The sequence below is a fragment of the Nymphaea colorata genome, chromosome 1, assembly GCF_008831285.2.
Source record: "Nymphaea colorata isolate Beijing-Zhang1983 chromosome 1, ASM883128v2, whole genome shotgun sequence".
Classification (NCBI taxonomy): domain Eukaryota; kingdom Viridiplantae; phylum Streptophyta; class Magnoliopsida; order Nymphaeales; family Nymphaeaceae; genus Nymphaea; species Nymphaea colorata.
Genome location: NC_045138.2, coordinates 28,810,397 through 28,829,545, shown reverse-complemented (window position 1 = coordinate 28,829,545; position 19,149 = coordinate 28,810,397). Strand labels below are relative to the sequence as shown.

General features: G+C 39.0%; 1 protein-coding gene across 1 annotated transcript; it reads left to right on the top strand.

The window, feature by feature from the left end:
* The first annotated feature begins 555 nt into the window (after positions 1-555).
* Positions 556-13,553, top strand: LOC116257187 (kinesin-like protein KIN-14C). Its single transcript, XM_050078199.1, has 24 exons — positions 556-757; positions 1,814-1,911; positions 2,002-2,317; positions 2,419-2,591; positions 2,793-2,948; positions 3,055-3,115; positions 3,207-3,380; positions 5,040-5,164; positions 5,270-5,341; positions 5,484-5,561; positions 5,656-5,757; positions 5,877-5,906; positions 6,266-6,607; positions 6,696-6,777; positions 8,731-8,826; positions 8,902-9,081; positions 9,365-9,471; positions 9,624-9,803; positions 10,102-10,265; positions 10,400-10,653; positions 10,782-10,945; positions 11,297-11,874; positions 12,462-12,565; positions 12,661-13,553. The coding sequence occupies exons 3-24, from the start codon at positions 2,260-2,262 to the stop codon at positions 12,729-12,731; spliced, it is 3,351 nt and encodes a 1,116-aa protein (XP_049934156.1). The 5' UTR covers positions 556-757; positions 1,814-1,911; positions 2,002-2,259; the 3' UTR covers positions 12,732-13,553.
* The last annotated feature ends 5,596 nt before the right edge of the window (positions 13,554-19,149 follow it).

Genomic DNA, 19,149 nt, shown 5'->3' with positions numbered 1-19,149 from the left:
GAGATCCATCTTTTAGTGGAAAATGGCAGACAAGGACTTGCCATTAAAGTCATGGCTTAGATACCCCGGTTTGTTATTGATTTTTTGTGGAGCGAAAGGTTATTACTACTCAAACGAGAGTTGAATCTATATTTATTTTCTTTTGTCCTCTGATCAAAGCTGGGTCAATGTTAAATGGTCTAATAGCCACATACTTAAATTTTCATATGAAACATACATCTCTTTTGATATAAGAGCATAATCACGTGCCCTCAATCCACTTGTTATGGATTTACATGAGGAAGAAATATGCAATTTTTATGTATTTTTTTGACAATAAAAGGTAGTCAGTTACTCTTAAAAGTTACGAATTTATTGTTTGTGCTATTTTTATGTAACCGAAAATTTTTAACTCGTGAGATGGAAAAATCAGGGCAATGATCGACAGCTATTTACGAAATTGTGGAGCGAGTGAGGTCTGTTTCTGGATGATGGACAAAGTGGGAGACATTTGAGAGAAAGTTATCAGGGACATTTAACAAGTGCCCATTTTGGCCCCCACGCCCGTCTTCCCGCCCTCGACGTGCCGGGCATATTCTCTCTCTCTTGCCTTCTCCCTCATCCCTTTTTTCATGGGACGGAGAATATTTTGGGCGAGGCGGGAGAGAACTTAACGGCGTTATTTTCGTCGGGCGCGGGGCGGGAGCTCCACCGTTCTTCCTCCATCGGGTCGCCCTCCGTCGACGATCAATTTTTTCTTGATCTCTCTCCAATTCCGGTGAGTCCCCTCTCTCTCCGAGTCTTGTTTTCTTCCAAATTTTCTTCTTGTTCTTATTATTATTATTATTTTTTTTTTCATTTTTTTTGTTCTCTGAAAACCTTATTGCTGTGGGCAGAAAGGTTCGAGCTGCATTTCCAATGAGAATGGTTGAGTAAGGGGTTTTTCTTTGTCGTGCGAGATCTTTCTAAGAAATTTCTAGCTTGATAGAAGTTTTTGAATTTCACTTCCAGGTTTTGGGTTCGAGTGGCATTTTTGTTGGAATGAGAAGCTCTGTTTTCACTTTTCTTTACCGGTTTTTGTTCGTAAAAGTACTGTTATTTTTAGGAGGGGCGTCGAGTTTTGGACAACGATTTCCGAAAACGGCGTCTTCTTATTTATTTACTTTATTTTCTTTGTTTTTTTTTTCGTCTGCAATGGAAAGATGATTTGTCGTGGGTTTATTTTTTGTCATTTCTTGATTTTTTTTGGGCTCAGTACGGGCCTAGGCGCTGAAATATATCAGAAATGATGTTTTATTTTTTTTGGGTAGCTTTTTTTTGCTTTCCGTCTTTTATCAAAGATAGAAAAAGAGTAAAAAAAAAAAAATCTAGATTATGATTTCCTTTCTTTTGCTTTTTCCCCTCCTTACTTCTTAGAATGCGCACCGTGCATTCCAATCCCAAAAGGGTTCTCTAAGCACAGAACATTCGATCCGATTTTCACGTCAAGTTGAGGTTTTCTCTGCCCCTTTCGGACGGGTTCTGTCTTAATTTAAAGCTGCATTTTAATCAGACGAGGATAGTTAGGATACTAAACTTCGTTCATCTGGTTCTGTGCATTTTGGACTAATAAAAAAGCAAGGGATTAGTTGCATTTGTTCCTTAGTTTGTGTTTTTCCGGAAGTTTCTTATTTTCTACTTCACATTTTCCCTTTAGTACAAGCTCTTGTTGTCTTACATTAGAAGTTATCTAGGATGGTGCTTTTTCTCTTTTTAGCTACTCTTAGTCCTTTCCCTTTGCATACAGTATGATACTCAGTTTTCATTCTCGTTGATATCTTTGTGTATGGTTTAGTTTTTGTTGTGCTAGATCTGCAGATCTGAGTTGTTCATATCGCCCATGTCGTCAAGATCGTGTCAGAGATGATGCAGTAGAAAGTGGGGACTTCAATGGTCAGTAAGCAGTGTCACTATATAATCTACGTATAGCGTTATTTTTTGTTTCTTTCCTATGAAATGCTGCTGCATTTTCTGCATGGTTAGGACCATATGGGGAAGGCGGTTCTCTACTGAGGTTGTCGGTCGGCTTTGTCACGGGGATCGGATCAGCTACATTCAATTATGGTAGAACAAATTGGAAGAGGAATTCTCTTTGAGTCGGGTTTCCTATGAACCCTCTAGTTGATAAAACCAGCTTTCCTGGTTTATCTGACTGTCCAATAGGGAGATGGGAAAATTTGTGACCTTAAAGAAATTAGCCCCACGGTGGTTGCTCCAAGTGTGGTAAATGGTAACACCAAAATGGATGCTAATGGCAATTTACCTGAACCAAGAGCTTCAAGGCGATACAGCAATGCAGGTTTTGATCTTTAGCGCTTCTATGTTTCTTTTTCTTTACAATTAGCGAAGCTTTACATCTGTTCTGAATTTCACTGACAAAAAATGTCCTTAAATTCACAGAGATGGGGACTAATTCTAATCAGCTGTCGGAAGTGGTGGACTGGTTTAATGGACTGTTTCTTACTCTGAGGATTCCGGCTGATGCTTCTGAAGAAGATTTGAGAAGGCATTTGGCTGATGGGTCTGTCTTGTGTGCCGTCCTGAGGACACTAAATCCTGACCTGATCCCAGAGGTCGAATCCTTGCTTATGTTTGCCTTTGATGCTTCTATAAATCAGAGTTTTCATGCTTTTCAGTTACTTCTAAATGAGTTTTCGGTGTCTGTCCTCCATTATAAAGATATGGTTCTTCAGCTATTGCTTCTATTTTTTTCTCTTATGCGAAGGAATGTCCTCGGTTGAACATGACATGCTTGTTTGTTTGGTTATATGCAGGGAAATTTGAATTTGGAGCCAGAAACCCAAACGAATGTTGATTCACTGCAGTTTGCTGGTTTCTCTCTTAAGCAGAAGCGTGAAAATGTTAAGAAGTTTCTTTTGGCAGTGGATGACCTTGGTTTACCAAAGTTTGAGCTTTCAGATTTAGAACAGGCACTGTAGACTTTAATTTTGACTTCCATTCATGGTTTCATGTCCTCCTAAACCATGAAATATGGGTATGTCTCTTTCTTGTTTTCTCATAGTTGACATTTTACAGGGCTCAATGACTGCTGTTGTCGAGTGTCTTCTGAGTGTCAAGGATCATTTTGCATCAAATGGTAGTGCTGAAGATGATCTATATCTACAATATTATTGTTGTTGGACTTATTTAGGGCTCTTGTCATTAGTCTGTCTTTGTTTTGCTGAAAGGTGGTGGCCAGCATTGGAGAAGGTTGTCACTTTCAGAAGAAAGGCCATGTGCTGCAGATGGTTGCCATGGAGACCGCACTAATTTGCAGAGTTTGCTGCTCAATGGAGAGGAAAAGCAAACCCATTGCTCCGATTCCAGATTTCAGAAACTTACAGAAGGTCCTGCTGTGAAAGGTATGCTTGCATGTTAACTGTAAAAATGGACTTTATGAGGTTAATGAAATACTAGGTGCTTTCGGGAAGAACAATCGTGGGATGTCCTTGGAACTCTTGTTGGTTGCTAGTTCCAAGGTTTCAACTTCCATCCCATATCTGCCATAACTAATTACTTGATATGTGACCATTTCTAGGGAACAGCAACCCGATTCAGAGAATATTTATGTTCAGCTGCTGCAATTTGTTGTGGGTTTAAAGATTGGGTAATTCAGGATAGGGCCAGTAAACATTGTGTGCAATAGCTAGAAGTGTAACTGATCAGGTTGTACTCTAGCTTATGCCTGGGATGATTCGGAGATAACAATCTTTGCTTACTACAAATTGAACAAGGATGTCACTGTCCATGCTCATGAGGTCCTCATGTGTATGTAGATCTGGACTCGAATTATAGGTTCAAAATTGAAACTCCCGGATGCTGGTTCTGGTTCTTGAAGTGAATATTGTGGCCATATGTTTATGCATCTAATCCCTAATTGTGATTAAAATAGTTGAGCAGTAGTGAACTACTGAAGTATTGGATCTAAACAAGGTGCCTGAGTATATGTCTTCAACTTTGCACTATAGGCTACCATGTCCAGAGTCTAAACTGCCTTCACACAAGACACCCATGCACTGTTTTGCCCACCACCCCCAGCTTGTGTGACCGGTGAAGACTCGGCAGTAGACACCTCAGCATGCTGAAAGGTGGTCAATGGAATTTGCGATTTAGCATGCTTTTCTTGCCTGTGGAAACACCGTATTATACCCACAGTCCACAGACATGGCTGCATCTGAAATTGAGATATACTGTGTCAGATATAACAGCAATTAAAAGTTTAGCATGCTTGTGGAAGTGCCATGTTTGCTTCAGATCATGAATAGCTGACAAGCTAGAAACCTATGTCAGGTGATAAATGAGGTCAAGGAAAAATTGACATACATTTTTAATACAACTATAGAAAATTCTATCATGAGCTCCTATTTATTATTCAGAAGCGTGTCCAGCTTTGGAAACAATTTTCAACTTGTATGTGTGTATCCATATACCATGCAGCTAACATTCATTTAGAGTGAGGATGAAACTTTGATGCAGAATTTCTTCTAATGAACAATCATTTTCATGGAGACAACAAAGCATCTTCAACATTATTTTTAAAGTTGTACCCCTCATCAGTTTTTGTATGTTTTTACTCCAATGTGGTGTTAATCTTTAAACTGCTAACCAGTTGCAATTGATTTTCAAGCTTCCAGAAAAGTGGAATTATTTTACAATGGTTTGACCATTTTTGCATGTCATTTTTGGGCAATGGTTGACGTTTTCTGCTGGTGATTTGTTTTGTCCCTTGCAATCTGTCATGTGTATGCATTGCTTTTTAGGAAAACTTTACACTGTTCACTGACAACAAACAGTGTCCTTGTTTACATGGCTTTTTCATCACATGGGTAGACAAATCTAGAATACATTTTGTGCAACCAATCATTTCAAGAGAAGGGCACTTGATGCTAGATTGGCCTTGCCTGGGATAGCAAATCCTAGGTTTGTCGATGAAGATTGGAACTAGTTGTATGTGTATATAATTGGACATTTTTGATTTCCATTGCCTTAAATTTTATTATTTTTGTCAAAATATCCTACAGAACCATCTTCAGAATGGCTGCATCGTGTTGGGCAAAGGTTGAATGAAGTTCTTCAACTGAATGGACACCAACTAGATGCTTCTGCAGTGAAAAGTTCCGGAATGATGAATTTGAACACTTTAGATGTAAGTTATTGGAATGTAGGTTGGCATATAGGTAGCATATTAGAGGTTTTCCTTCTTCTTCTTTTTCTCTCTTTCTATTAAAAATACCTACTATGCATTTTGCAGAATGCTCCGACGCAGTCCATTTTAGGTCTTGTAAACGCAATTCTGGGAGAGAAGTTGGGGGAAGTTTCTCCGGTATGCTTGCAAAAATGAAAATGCTTATATGCAAGTATGATTAAGACATTTGTTTCCTAGTCATTTTCTTCATGTAGGATTATAAATATTAAATGTAACAAGTTGCTGTATAATAATTGATTAACCTGTTATTGTGCTTCAGCAAATAAACAGTTTACTGAGAAAACTTATGCAAGAAATTGAACGGAGGTTGGCAACCCAAGGGGAACATATAAAGAAAGTAATGATCTATTCTTAGTATTGTTATGTTGAGAGTTTCGAGCTGCCTACTTTTTTCCGCTTGCTGGTTATTGCTTATAATGTGCATTTTGCAGCTAAAACTTGCCCTTAAAGAGGTTCTTGCACGTGAGGAAAGATTGGTTTCCAGAGCTGGCGTACTCGAGACTCTTGCATCTGGGACAAGTGAAGAAATCAAGGTATGGAGTGATTCAAATGTAGTCTCTTTGTGTTTTCATTTAAACCAAATTATAATATTTTTTCTGATTTCCTTGTTGTGTACATCCCAGTTTCTTAAGTATGTCTTTTTCATTTACAGATTGTCTCCCATCAGCTTCAAAAGATAAAGGTGAATTTTTGTTCCATCTACTTTCGTGTTGATTAATTAACTTTGCTTGATTTTTCCTTTCATGTTAGCAATTTTGGTTTCGTTAGAAAGATATTGTGGGTCTTGTTTTCACATTTTATGGGTACTTTCTTTGGATTGTATGGAGCATATTCCTAGAGATGAATTGACTGAACTCCGATATGATAGGTTTTCATAATAAGAATTGCCCTTGGTGTGTCACATGGTCCACCTTCAACGTAGCTTTAGCAATACTATTCCCAGTTGCTCTCTTGATTTTAAGAATGTCCAGGCGGTACTTATTGATTGTCATTAGCATTGTCTTCTTAACCAAAACTGATTATGGAGTATGTGGTGCTCAGACAGAGAAGAGCGACTTGGAGGAGAAACATAAACTTGAGGAACAGGATGTGCTTAGACTAATGAATGAGAAACGAGGCACTGAACTTGCAATTTCATCTTTGACTGAAGAACTTGAAATGACTAAAGGGACATATGAGCAGCGTTACTTGCAGTTAGAAGCCCAGAGGAAAGGTGCTATACATGAGATGGAGAAGAAAATAAAGCAGCTTGAGTGGCATCTAGAAGAGTCAAAAAGAGAAGTGGAAGAGCTTGAAGCTCTTTCTGAATCGAGAGTTCAAGAATGGAAACTAACAGAGCTTCACTATAAAATGTTTATCGACAACCATCTTCAATCCCTTGAGGTACAATTTGCCACTCTCTTTGTAGACAGGTTCTCCATTCTTTGATGCATTTGAAAATTATTATGCTAGAAGCTTGTCATGTTTGCAGGACATAAGGTTAGTTTCACAAGCTGTAAAGAAGGAAATTGTTGATACACAAAAGGACTGGATGCAAGAAATTAATAACCTAGGTATGGTAATATTTTAGTTTCTTGGCATATTGAGTTTTTTTTCATTGTTAATGATGCAGGAACAGAGCATAAAAAAAAGATTCATTTTCAGTTTGGCATTTATTTATTATTTTATTTTATTTGGATCTTGTTTTAGTATTTTAGGGTTTGATTTATTGTTAAGTTGTTTGGATCTAGATCGAAGGGTCCATTTTAGGCTATATAAAGACGTTTAAAGTTTCAGTTGGTAATTAGTTTTTGGAGATTAATGAAACCCTAATCTTCATTGAGTTTCCCTTCTTTCAGTTATTTCTATTCCTTTTCATGTTCCCTTTGATTTCCTTAGTTCAATTTAGGCATATTGATCATGGGTTAGAGGAGCAGTCCTCTTCTCCATTGTATCAGAGTAGAGTGGTGTCAGAGCCCAGGGTTTTTCCTCCATCTTCAACAATAAATGAAGATTTAAGGAATGATCCTGTTTTGGTAAAAGCACCAAAAAAAAAATTCTCAAAGGCCATTGCTCAAAGTAAGGAAGATCTGAGGATTATATGGTTGCTGAGTACGTTGACAAGCATGCAAGAAGGTCTAGAGACAATGGGTGAAGATCTGGCTAACTGCACAAAGAGGATGGACTTGCTCCAACCATGGCGGCAACATATCGAAGATAATAATCCGTGAACAAAATCAAAGTCAAAGGAACCAAGCGTATTTCAAACACCAGTGATAGAAGGGGATACAACTACAAAGCGGAGAGGGGCAGGCCTGGCGGAAGTCACTCTTGCTAGCTTGCGATGCTCTACAATGGACAATGGCTGCGAAGCAGTGATCTAGAGTCACCCTCGTGAGACCATATTGAAGTGGGGGATTACATCAACGGTGGAAGACATGGCAAGAGGTGTTTGTCACACCCCACGAAGCCACCCAATCGACAGACAACAATGCAGTTGTCGCCCCCTCCCTCCTATAGGTTTCGCCACTACTAGATGCTCCGTGCCCGGTGTCGGACTGCTTTATTGCTAGCAGAAGAGCCACCGGTTTCCTCCCAGACACTTGCTGCACCCTAGGATTGTTCAATATTCCACAACAAATGCTGGCGGCAGCCCTTCCGGTCGTTGCGGTCGTTGGGTTGGCTAAGAGACGACTGCTGATGATGCTTGTCTTGGGCGATTTTGAGGCGGCAAACTGTGGAGCAGTAAGGTTACTACCCAAAACAAGGGACGAACCAGCCGCTTGCCGGACGGTGCCGGTCAGGCCCTCCTCTGGCATCCTTAGGTACCTGACGGTGGAAGAAGAAAGGGGTAGAGTCAGGCGAGTTGCCCGTCCATCGAGCCCTTGGTGCCCTCGTGTCTGAACCCAAATCTTGGGTTTGGGATCTAACTTGGGACCTGAGAGGAAGAACCAGACCGATCGGGTCTGTATTGAGCAAGAACCAGACCGATCGGGTCTCTATAAACCGGTTCTTACAATTTTTAAACTGATTTCAAGGGCATCTGATCAAATACGATATACCTGATTCAGATCATTTGGGATCCAGGTGGGGCATCAACTACCTACCTGTGAGATCTACATCATCCAGGATGACTCTTTTTAACCCTGGGAGTATGACGCAGGAGCTGTGCATAAAAAAAAAAAGAAGACAGATTCATTTTCAATTTTGTTTTTATTTATTATTTTATTTTATTTGGATCTCGTTTTAGTATTTGAGGGTTTATGATTAAGTTGTTCGGATCTAAATCGAAGGGTCCACTTCAGGCTGTATATAGACGTTTAGAGTCTCATTTGTAATTAGTTTTTGGAGATTACTGAAACCCTGATCTTCTTTGAGTTTCCCTTCTTTCAGTTATTTCTGTTCCTTTTCATGTTCCCTTTGAATTCCTTAGTTCAATTTAGGCATTGATCGTGGGTTAGAGGAGCAGTCTTCTTCCCCACTGCATCAGTTATGTTCCAGATCATGTGGATTTCCTTTTTCCACAGGTGTCAATCTCAAAGGCTTGGCTGATGCAGCACAAAACTACCATATTGTTCTTGATGAAAATAGAAAGCTGTATAATGAAGTTCAAGACTTAAAAGGTGCTTCATGGTAATATTTAGTTACATTTTATATGCTTCTATGTTTCTGACACTTGGATTTTCATTTGCAAACAGGAAATATTAGGGTATACTGTAGAGTAAGGCCATTCCTGGCTGGCCAGGCTGGAAAGCAAACCACCATTGAGTATATTGGAGAAGATGGTGAATTGCTTGTTTCAAATCCATCCAAACCGGGAAAAGATGGTCAAAGGATGTTCAAGTTCAACAAGGTGTATGGTCCAACAACTACTCAAGGTCTTTATGGACGTCCAATATTTATGGTTGATCCTTTCTGTAGCCGCAACTGTATAGCTTTTTTGGTGTTAAGGCTGTTAAATATATTGGAATGACAAATTTCTTTTGGATTTTGTCATGTCTTAAGTTATCTATTACAGGTTGTTTTATTCATAATATCCTCAAAATAATTTATTTGATTGTTGCCTTTGTGCTACATGCACTTATGGGCAAGTAATCACCTCTGCTTCTGTTGCTTTGTCTTATGCTTATTTGGCTATTGACTCTGTTTAACTTTTGGCAGAGGAGGTATTTATGGACACACGGCCGCTTATACGATCTGTCCTTGATGGCTTTAATGTTTGCATTTTTGCTTATGGTCAAACTGGTTCTGGGAAGACCTTTACAATGGTATGATTTTCTGTACTGCATTTGACTGAATCTCTCATTCATTTTTTTTGCTGGTACCAGTCAGTCCTCTTATTATGCCAAAAAAAGTTACTGAAAAATACTTGTAGTTTCTCTTGATTTCACATGTTGATATACATGCCTTGTTTTGTCAGAGTGGACCAGATCCATCTTTGGAGGCATCCTGGGGAGTCAACTATCGAGCACTAAATGACCTTTTCCTCATTTCCCAGAAAAGAAGAAGCACCTACACATATGAAATTGGAGTTCAGATGGTTGAAATATACAATGAACAAGTGCGTGATCTTCTTATAAGTGATGGTCCCCAGAAGAGATATCCTTTTAAATACCATGCCGGATGGGATGAATTCTACCCTTGACATGCCAGGACTTGTTAACATAAGCTGAAGGGGACTCCATGCTCCTCCTTTCATTGTTTGATTTATCTTGTTTGCTTTATAGCTAGGACTTATCTACTTGCCATTTCTTTTAGTATTATATTCAATAGAGTTTTTGTGTACAGAAAATGTTCCAATGCTTTATGAACACCTTTATGTTGACTCTCTCAAAATGTGGGTTCATGCGATTCCCTGCACTTGTCAATTTTGTAAGCGTTTCTTTGACTTGCATACACTTGGGATTTGGAGCACATCGCAACCCAATGGGTTAAGCGTTCCTGATGCAAGCATGCATCAGGTTGATTCAACCAGTGATGTGCTTGCACTAATGCAGATTGGTCAGATGAACAGGGCTGTAGGTGCAACTGCCTTGAATGAGAGGAGCAGCCGGTCGCACAGGTTTCTCTTCATGTCCAGCCTTGTCATTTTATGGGGTTGAGGGGCTTGGGCTTTTCCTGTTCAATATAAGTATACACTTGGTTGACTGTTTCACATTTCTCTGTAGCATCCTTTTGAATTCATTTTTTTTGCAGTGTCCTTACAGTGCATGTTCGAGGGACAAATTTGGAAACTGGTGTTGCTTTACGGGGTTCACTTCATTTGATAGACCTTGCTGGAAGTGAAAGGGTTGAGCGCTCAGAAGCTACAGGAGACAGACTTAGAGAAGCACAGCATATTAACAAGTCTTTGTCTGCTCTTGGAGATGTTATACATGCACTATCTCAAAAGAACTCTCATGTACCATTTAGAAACAGTAAACTTACTCAGATTCTACAGGGTTCTTTAGGTATTATTTGTCAATTGACATAGTTTATGTTTGTCATGCTTAGCATTTCATGGCCTCAAACTGCGTGCTTTTTCAAATGATACGTTTACGATATATTTTGTGAATTCTAATCTCTGATTTTATGTCAGGTGGTCAAGCTAAGACTCTTATGTTTGTGCAACTTAATCCTGATATAGAGTCATATTCTGAGACTATTAGTACCTTAAAGTTCGCTGAAAGAGTGTCAGGCGTTGAGTTAGGGGCTGCCAAGAGCAACAAAGAGAGCAAAGATGTTAGAGACCTAATGGAACAGGTTTCCTTCTTTTATTCTTCGATTGTCTTATAATTTTTTTCTTTTAGCAGCTCACATTTCAGGGAGAGGGCAGCTTGATTTAGTGGCTGTTTCTCAAGTGCATGACAGTCAGTCGTTTGAAATTTAGGGCAGCTATTTTGTAGTACTTTTCATCATTTGTTTGTTGGTGTTTGTATTTTGTTGCTGGAAAATGTATTTATCCATGCTATGCTATCGTCATTGGAATTCATGCTTAGCATGTGTTTTGTATGATATGATTTACTGCCAAGGAAAATCTTTTTACATGGTATTTCACAATCTATTCTGCCAATCTGAAAAAACGAAAAGCTGATCTAGACTTCTGTTCTACAGGTGTCACAACTCAAGGATCTAGTTGCAAACAAGGATGCAGAAATTGAACGGTTGCAGTCTCTCAAAGATCAGAGGGTATTCTCACCTGGAGTTTCAATGGGAAGGCGACGCTCGAACTCTCCTAAACATACATCATCTTTGTCTCCTAGGTCAACTCTAGGAGGCTCTAGTAGTCGGGTTCGAAGATCTTCCACTGGAAACCTGAATAGGCCTCTATCAAGTTCCTCTCTGTGTGATGCAGCGGCAGCAGCAGCCCGGAGAAAGGCAGCTTCTGATTTGGATAACTATTCTGAGTATAGTGACAAGCATTCAGAGGCTAGTTCACAGCAGTCTTTTGATGACTTTAGAGGTCAAAAAGAACATTACCAGCAGCCCCAGCACGTTACCATGTATCCAAATCAAACTACTTCAGCTGATGTTGAGCTTTTAGGAATTGGCGATGGTGACTTGGAAGAGAGATTGAGTGATATATCCGATGGAGGTCTCTCTATGGGTACAGAGACTGATGGCTCAATGTCCAGCATAGTGGAGCTTACCCTTTTCCCAGAAGCTGCTAAAAATTCAAATAGTGAGAAACAGTAAGGATGTTTTAATGCCAAGCCTATCGATTTTCTTGTATATAGAAGTCAACTTGTTGATAGATGATTTCTTTTAATTTTTGTTTTACTCTCGATCACTTTCTCTGTAGTGTTGGATGGATATTTCTAGATTGAAAAGCTGATCAAGCTTAAAAATTGCAATATGCTTTACAGAGGAAAATTTGGAGAGTTTAGCTTTATTTTGGTAGCTTTTCATGTAAACTCGAACACCATGAAATGTTGTGACTTTTAAGGATAAAAATGCAATAGTGCATAATATAAAAGTTGCCAAAATAAAGCTAAACTCTCCAAATTTTCCTCTGTAAAGCATATTGCAATTTTAATATAAATACTTCTTATCAAGCAATTCTGTTTTCTATGAACCTTCATTAGCTTCGTAGTTTTCTGGTCCACATTTCTTTAAGATGATGCAGATTAAGATGATTTTTCTTTTACAGTTTTGCATGAAGTCAGTATTTCATCTCTTTCCATTTGTTTTACAGACTGGATTTTGTTTTAATTCTACTTGTTTGAAGCAATGCTAAATTATACCAATCATTTCTTAAGCTTTTCAACTCCAATTGCAGGTCAAAAGTCCCATCAAGCATTCCTCGTCCACCACCCAAACCGAGGCAATCAGTAACTACTCGTCGACAGTCTGTGACCACAAATTCCATGAGGGCATCCACCAGTAAGGAAGAATTTGCTTTCTCTCTATGTATATGTGTGTGTCTCTGTATTCCTCTTTTATATTTGCTAACCTCTCTTCATTCCATTCTTTCTCAGGTTTGCGAAGATCAATTGTTAGTCAGAAACCAGCAACAACCCCAAAACCACCTCCTAGAAAATGGCAATGAGAGTGTTATTTAATTTGTAATCTGGTGGAAGAGACCAACATCATGGCAGCAGGTAGTTTCAGTAACGCAAGTTTTCCATACGGTTCATGAATACTGAACCTTTTTCTACGTGTCTTCTTATTCAGCATATGTCTGGTTCATGAAACTGAACCTTTTTATAGGTGCCTTCTAACCTAGATGTCCTGCTTTGAAGCCCAAATTCTGTCTGGAATATAACCTATCCCCAATTGCAGCCTTATCTGTCAGTTGGAACGGTACATCATTCCTGTTCTTCCATCTGAACTGTTCACGAGAGGTCACTTTGCTCTGTTTCAGCAAGGGAACCCTGTTCCTTGGTTACGGAGTCTCAATGCTGGACATGCGCCTCCACTTCAAGTCTCGTCTGCCTGCTGCATTCAGTGCATTCATGTCCATGTATTCTGGAATTCCCTCCCGACTTGTGATTCTGCAGGTTTTTGCTTAAGATTAATAGCTGATAGGTGAGCAGATGTATACGAGGTTGTGTTTCACTATGCATAATATACAGCAATTGTTAAGGTGAGGTTTACAACAGTCTATATCTTGTCTACTTTTGCATGCTGCTGCACCTCATAGTTCACCAGTCCCCAGTTACTCCACCCGAAACTGAGTCGATCTCTCAATCTTGGTGTCAATGCGTGTTTTCTTTGGAGGTGTGGGGGTGGGAGCGCAGAAGGGACTTTCATTTGCCTTAGAAGCATACATTAGGAGTGGGTTTTAGTTGATTGTCATTTCTTAATACTAAGATGCAAGAACTCCACTAACATCTATTTAATGAATATTCACATGGGTTGATGTTTTTCACCTTTGGAGAAAGGCGAGCTTGATCTTTTACATCTATCTCTATTGTGAGTAATAAAACAAAGAAACGTCCGTCAGGCAAAAACACTTGCAACTATTTTCTGAAACCCCGCTTAAAGAACTGAATGTGAAACATATATTCCTTATTCATTGACGGGAAATGGTGAAAGAATATTGCACAAAATATAAGGACAGACCTGGCTAACGATTGCTTTGAACTTTTGGGAAAAAAAAAAAAAACGTGGAATGAGAAAATTGCGGAATATAATAAGCAAAATAATGACTCCAGGCATCAGACTGGGCTTCGATGTTCTGCAAGAAGCATTCGGGGCATACGAATGTGGTAATGCGAGATGATTGAGCACCCGTTGAGGAAGACTGGAGGTAACAACGTGGAAGAATGTATAGAGGGATGAAGATGAATTTTAGGAAGAACTGCAGCACTTGTTTAAGGAAAGAGAAGCGGCAGGAACTTAGTGGTTTCTTTACCGAGAAAGGTCAAACTATTATCATCAATGTGGTGTCTGCTAAACTTGAACTTTCACGTGTCCTACTGAAGTTGGCTATAGTTCTGACTACTTGTTGAAGCTTTCGTCGGCAGGTACGTAGATGGATAAATCCCTGTTCTACATCTTTCTTAGGCTCTTAGCTGGTGCGGTTACAGTTTGCCCGTCACGCTCTCTGATTTCAAGATCGATGGACCGCATAGTTTCACATGGCATGAAGAATTTTATCATGTTATTTCGGTTTTCCGCGTCGTCATGCTGCGGCTGCCTAATTCTGCAATTTACATGTATAATACACCGCGCATGTCACGGCCTTGTAAAGGCCATCTGCTGTATCAGATGGATACTTCGATTTGCTCTTCTATTTTGTTCACTTGCTGTTGTAAAAATTGCTATGGCCTATGGGGTATCTAGAGACATGTACAGCTAATAGAAAACAAGATAAGAAACTGTGTTGGCTCCTTTGCCGAATTTATGAGACAGGGTCAGCTGCTATATCTTACACAAATTTCATCCAAATCGAGTATTTGGGTTTCCGTTTTGTCACAACCAGTGTCCTTAAAAATAGACTCTGAAGCAACTAGTTCAAATTGAATCTATAAAACAACGATGTTCGGGTACTAAATCTTTTTCTACCGTAAAATGTCGTGCAATCTATATATATATATATATATATATATATAGAAATCAGTCAAGCTAGCCTTTATGACCGGATGAATTTTTTCTATTTTGTTACTAAAAACCATTGTAAAAGGTGTATGGCTTTTAGCGACGGAATGCACTTTTTCTGATGGTTTTTAGAGATATATAAAACTAAAACAAAAACCATCTTGCCACAAAGGCAGTTGGTTGATTTTAATTTTCACATGCACGTGCACACACACACACACACATAATTCCTGGTTTCTTCATCTAGGTTTGGATGGAAAAATCTTCCGGGCTCTTACAATACACCGACCGATGATTAATCATGCGCATCAGACGTAAATTTGACAGAAACCCAGATGGTCGGACCAACCAAAATCTAAGACCTCTATGGAAGTGAGCAGGACTATTAACAATTTTGGTTTGGTGTTATCCGTGTCAATTTGGACTGCAAAATGAAGTCCATCAAGAAGGCGATTACCGTTCACGGTAAAATTTCCCTTTTCCGGAAATGAGGATACGAAATGTGGGCTACTTCGTCTGTCAAATCCGATCTGCATTTGGAAGGCCTGTTAAAATATTGAACCGTTCCAGTTCATCTTTCATATGTAACACTCGTCTGTGAAGAAAGACTTGATTATAGTATTACAAGAAAGATTATGAAAAATCCGTGAAGAGTTTATCTATTTATGTTTCTCACTAACAATTGTTTTGATGCATAATTAAATTCGGTGCGAAACAAAAGCTACCAACCAAGCGCATTGAAATCCATCAAATTAGACTAAGGGGTGATTTTTTGGTCAAGTTATTCTAGTTGATATCAGACTGATGAAGGGATCAAGTTCAAAATTGTCTTCCAGTTCAACACATGGAGATGTTTGTAGTTTAAAGAAGATGAACTATAACAATTTTTGTGAATGGACTTCAAACGAGTCTCAAACCAAAAAAAATCAAAGAACCTTAGAGAGCTTACACCCATCTCCGTGCTTCTAGTTGCCTTGGTTTTTATTCTTCTGTTTACAAGCCAAATCCAGTCACGCATAAGTTGAAATTTGCAAATCTTGAAACTCAAGTTGTCTTGTATGTATAATGGGGGACCTGACTGTACACAACCGCCTCCTCTCTCAGGCTGCATGTTAGCCCATCAGAATTGCTATTGGCTGTGTCAATGCATGTTTTATATATATATATATATATATATATATATAGCGAGAGAGAGAGAGAGAGAGAGAGAGAGAGAGAGAGAGAGAGTAGTTGCTAGACACTTAAATGTTGAAAGAATGAGAAATAATTTCAGCCCTTCATTTTTTGCGTGTCGGCAGTTGATAGGAAAACAAGAAAAAAGAGGTGTGAACTAATATTAGATAAAGAAAATACTCTGTTACCTGTTTTTTTTTTTGTTTTTTTCTCAACTACCAATTTAAAAAATGTCGACGATTGAGATTGTTCCTCATTCTGCCATTCGTCTAACATAAGATGTTTTGACACCTGAGAGTTTCTCTCCCTCCCCTTCTCTCCCTTTCTTTTGCTCTCTCTCTCTCTTTATATATATATATATATATATATATAAAAGTAATTGGTAGGTATCAGTAATCAGACCACATGGGAATGAGAAAAAACCAGACCTTTTAAATTCATTTGAAAAGTGTTTTAGACAAAATGTGAAACACTTTTGTAAAAAAATCGATTTTTATGCTACCAAAATTTTTGATACTATAAGAACAATTTATTTTTTTACTATAAAGAATATTATTTAAATAAGAAAACAACTAACTTAATATATATTTCTCATCAAATCGCTCTTAAAATCATATCTATTAGGTTAAAAAAAATTTTAATAATTAATTTCAATAAGTCTGGTTTTTGTCTCGAGTACCTCACAAATTCAAACTTTTGGGCAAAAGACAGTTGTTATAATGCTATTATAGCATTAGGGATACAACAACAAATGATGTTTTTACCAATAATCAATGGTGATTTGAATAACAATTAAAACACGCATTAACACGTTTTAAAAATTAAAACTTTGGCCATGGATCCAGTGACATCCAGCATCAGATGTTGATGTCCATACTCATCCATCCGTCATGTGATGTGAATTGGGTGCATTTTTCATTCATCAGATCACATCACATCGTTGGGATGATGAGTTTGGCTCAATCAATCAATCTATCTACCCGATAGATGCGGATGAGAACGCCCCCAGAATGCTTGGCTCGGTCTGATGACCCTTCACTGGCTAGTGACAAATGTCCGGTCATATTCAAGCACCGCCTCAGATGGGGGCGGCCGCAATCCCCACATGTCTCATCATGTGCCACATCCAGAGGTGAAGGGCCCTCGCCCTGGCAGCACCGGCCACTTGGCGGCCGCCGGTGGGCGCGGATGCGCTTTTCCCGTGGCCCTGCCACTGCTAAGTGCCCCGACCTCCCTTCTCCGTCGATAGCCATATCTTTGACCCGGAAACCGGCGTATCGGGAGATTCGATAAGATGGGAAGCTTTCTTTGAATTTTGTAGTCGTTGTCGTTTGTGGTGTTTATCGCCGTTGTCGACTTTGTCGTTGCTGTTGTTTTTGGCGGTTTCTAAAGCGCCAAATATACGTTCATTTTTGTCTTAGATAATGCGAAAGCGAAGTTCTCGTGACATTTCACCGGATGATCTTACGAGATTTATAAAGTTTTGAAGAGTTTTACTAAGGTGAGTTTGTTGGTTAGATTTAATAAACTTCTTTGTTTGCTCTTAAAAGCCATATTTACGAGCGAATCTTATTTTAGAGCCGTCATGAACATTATCTTTACTCTTTCTCCATTTGGCGTTGTCGGCAGCTGCCTTTAGGTGCTTCAAACGGTTCATGTTTGTAGCAAGCGAGTAATTTTTTTTTAACTTCCTTCTTTGAAAACTTTCATATTATGTTATTTTGTAAGCCTCGATTCTTGTCTTGGCATCTAACTGTGCAGTGGGCCAAAAATGCATTTTTAAGATTGGTTATTACATGAATTTGTTTACAAAATTGAGACAGTTTCATAAAACACAAGAAATATTATTTCATGAAGCTGCATTAAAGATTAAGGCATGTTCATGAAACAGAGTGTTTGAATTAACAAGCATACATCCTATTAGGGGCTGATTGACCATGAAAATAGTAGCAAACTGCAAAATGATCCCTTAGAACTCATCTTGATCTTTACAGCCAGTAACTTCTTCCAATCTGCTCAAGTCGGCATAGGTCTTCCCCATATGTTAGCAAAAAGGGTCCACCGTTTGAACAGTTTCACTCGTGAGCACAATACCAAGATGGGCTTTTCCAGCCTCTTGGGGTCCACTGGTTTCAAATTAATACTTTATTCGAAAGATTAATTTTTTGCTTCAGTTGATTCTCTCCAACCATCACTGTCACAGATGCATTTGCCATTTCCGATCTCTACAAAGCGCCACTCAGCTTCGAGTGACCAAAAAATGGAGAACATGGTTGTGGTCCAGACTCCATTTGGATTTCTTGATATGAGATTGTGTGCAGGGATGAAACGCTATCCATTTTGCTGGTTGCTTATGTTAGGAACAATACACAAAACTCTCTTCTCACACTCTTAAGAGGGGTTAGAAGCAACAAAGAAAAAGACAAAAATTTACGTAGTTCGGAGCAATAATATCCTACGTTCACGGTCGCACAGATCTTTCACTATTCACTCTCAGATGAACACATACACTCTCAAAGAGAAAACAAAAAAAAAAAACAACGGCCCCTCTTACAACATAAAAATTAAAGCAAACTCGCATTTGGATCCGCGGTATTGCATATAAGTGTTCAGTATGGATCAAGTTCCATACACCAACAGCTTATTCCATCCTTAATGAATCATAGTTGATTACTAAGAGCAAATTAAATTAGGCGGGTAAGGGTCTGACTGCTACCTTTCATGAACTGCAACGATCCCTGGGCTTGGGTTACAATCTCTCTCTCTCTCTCCCCCTATACATATATATCACTTCCAGACTAGATTTTTCAAGTGTCTATTCTTTTCTAAACTAAAATCAATGCTAGCTGGATGGTTGCCGGACCGTTAAAATTTAAAAATTCATCATTGAAAATACCATAAAACATGGCTAAGCTTACCCTAAATCAAGAACAATGCAGTGACTTTCGGTGCACTGCTTCCCTTACTTTCTTTCCACTCAATAAAACTTGGTGACGGCTTCTCTCCATCTCTCCCTCTTTGTTTGTGTACTTGGGGACACCTTGTCACACAATTTTGCAATGGATTTCCGTTTAATTGGCTTGAGAGGAGTTCCACCAGTCAAGTAATGCAGAGGATGCTGCTTGCTCCTTACTAAATGCCATTGTCAGCCATACATTTGCTCTATAGCCACTGTCAGCAATGTCCAGCGACGAAAACCGTTCATATCTAATCCAAGGGACTGAAAACAGAGTTTTGCGTCCTCACGCGAA

Excerpts from the sequence above, each read along its gene's own strand:
- LOC116257187 (XM_050078199.1), top strand. The coding sequence starts at position 2,260 with ATGGATGCTAATGGCAATTTACCTGAACCAAGAGCTTCAAGGCGATAC. Across the intron at positions 3,381-5,039 it reads AGAAGGTCCTGCTGTGAAAG|AACCATCTTCAGAATGGCTG; the intron begins GTATGCTTGCAT and ends AATATCCTACAG. Across the intron at positions 9,472-9,623 it reads CTGGGAAGACCTTTACAATG|AGTGGACCAGATCCATCTTT; the intron begins GTATGATTTTCT and ends TTGTTTTGTCAG.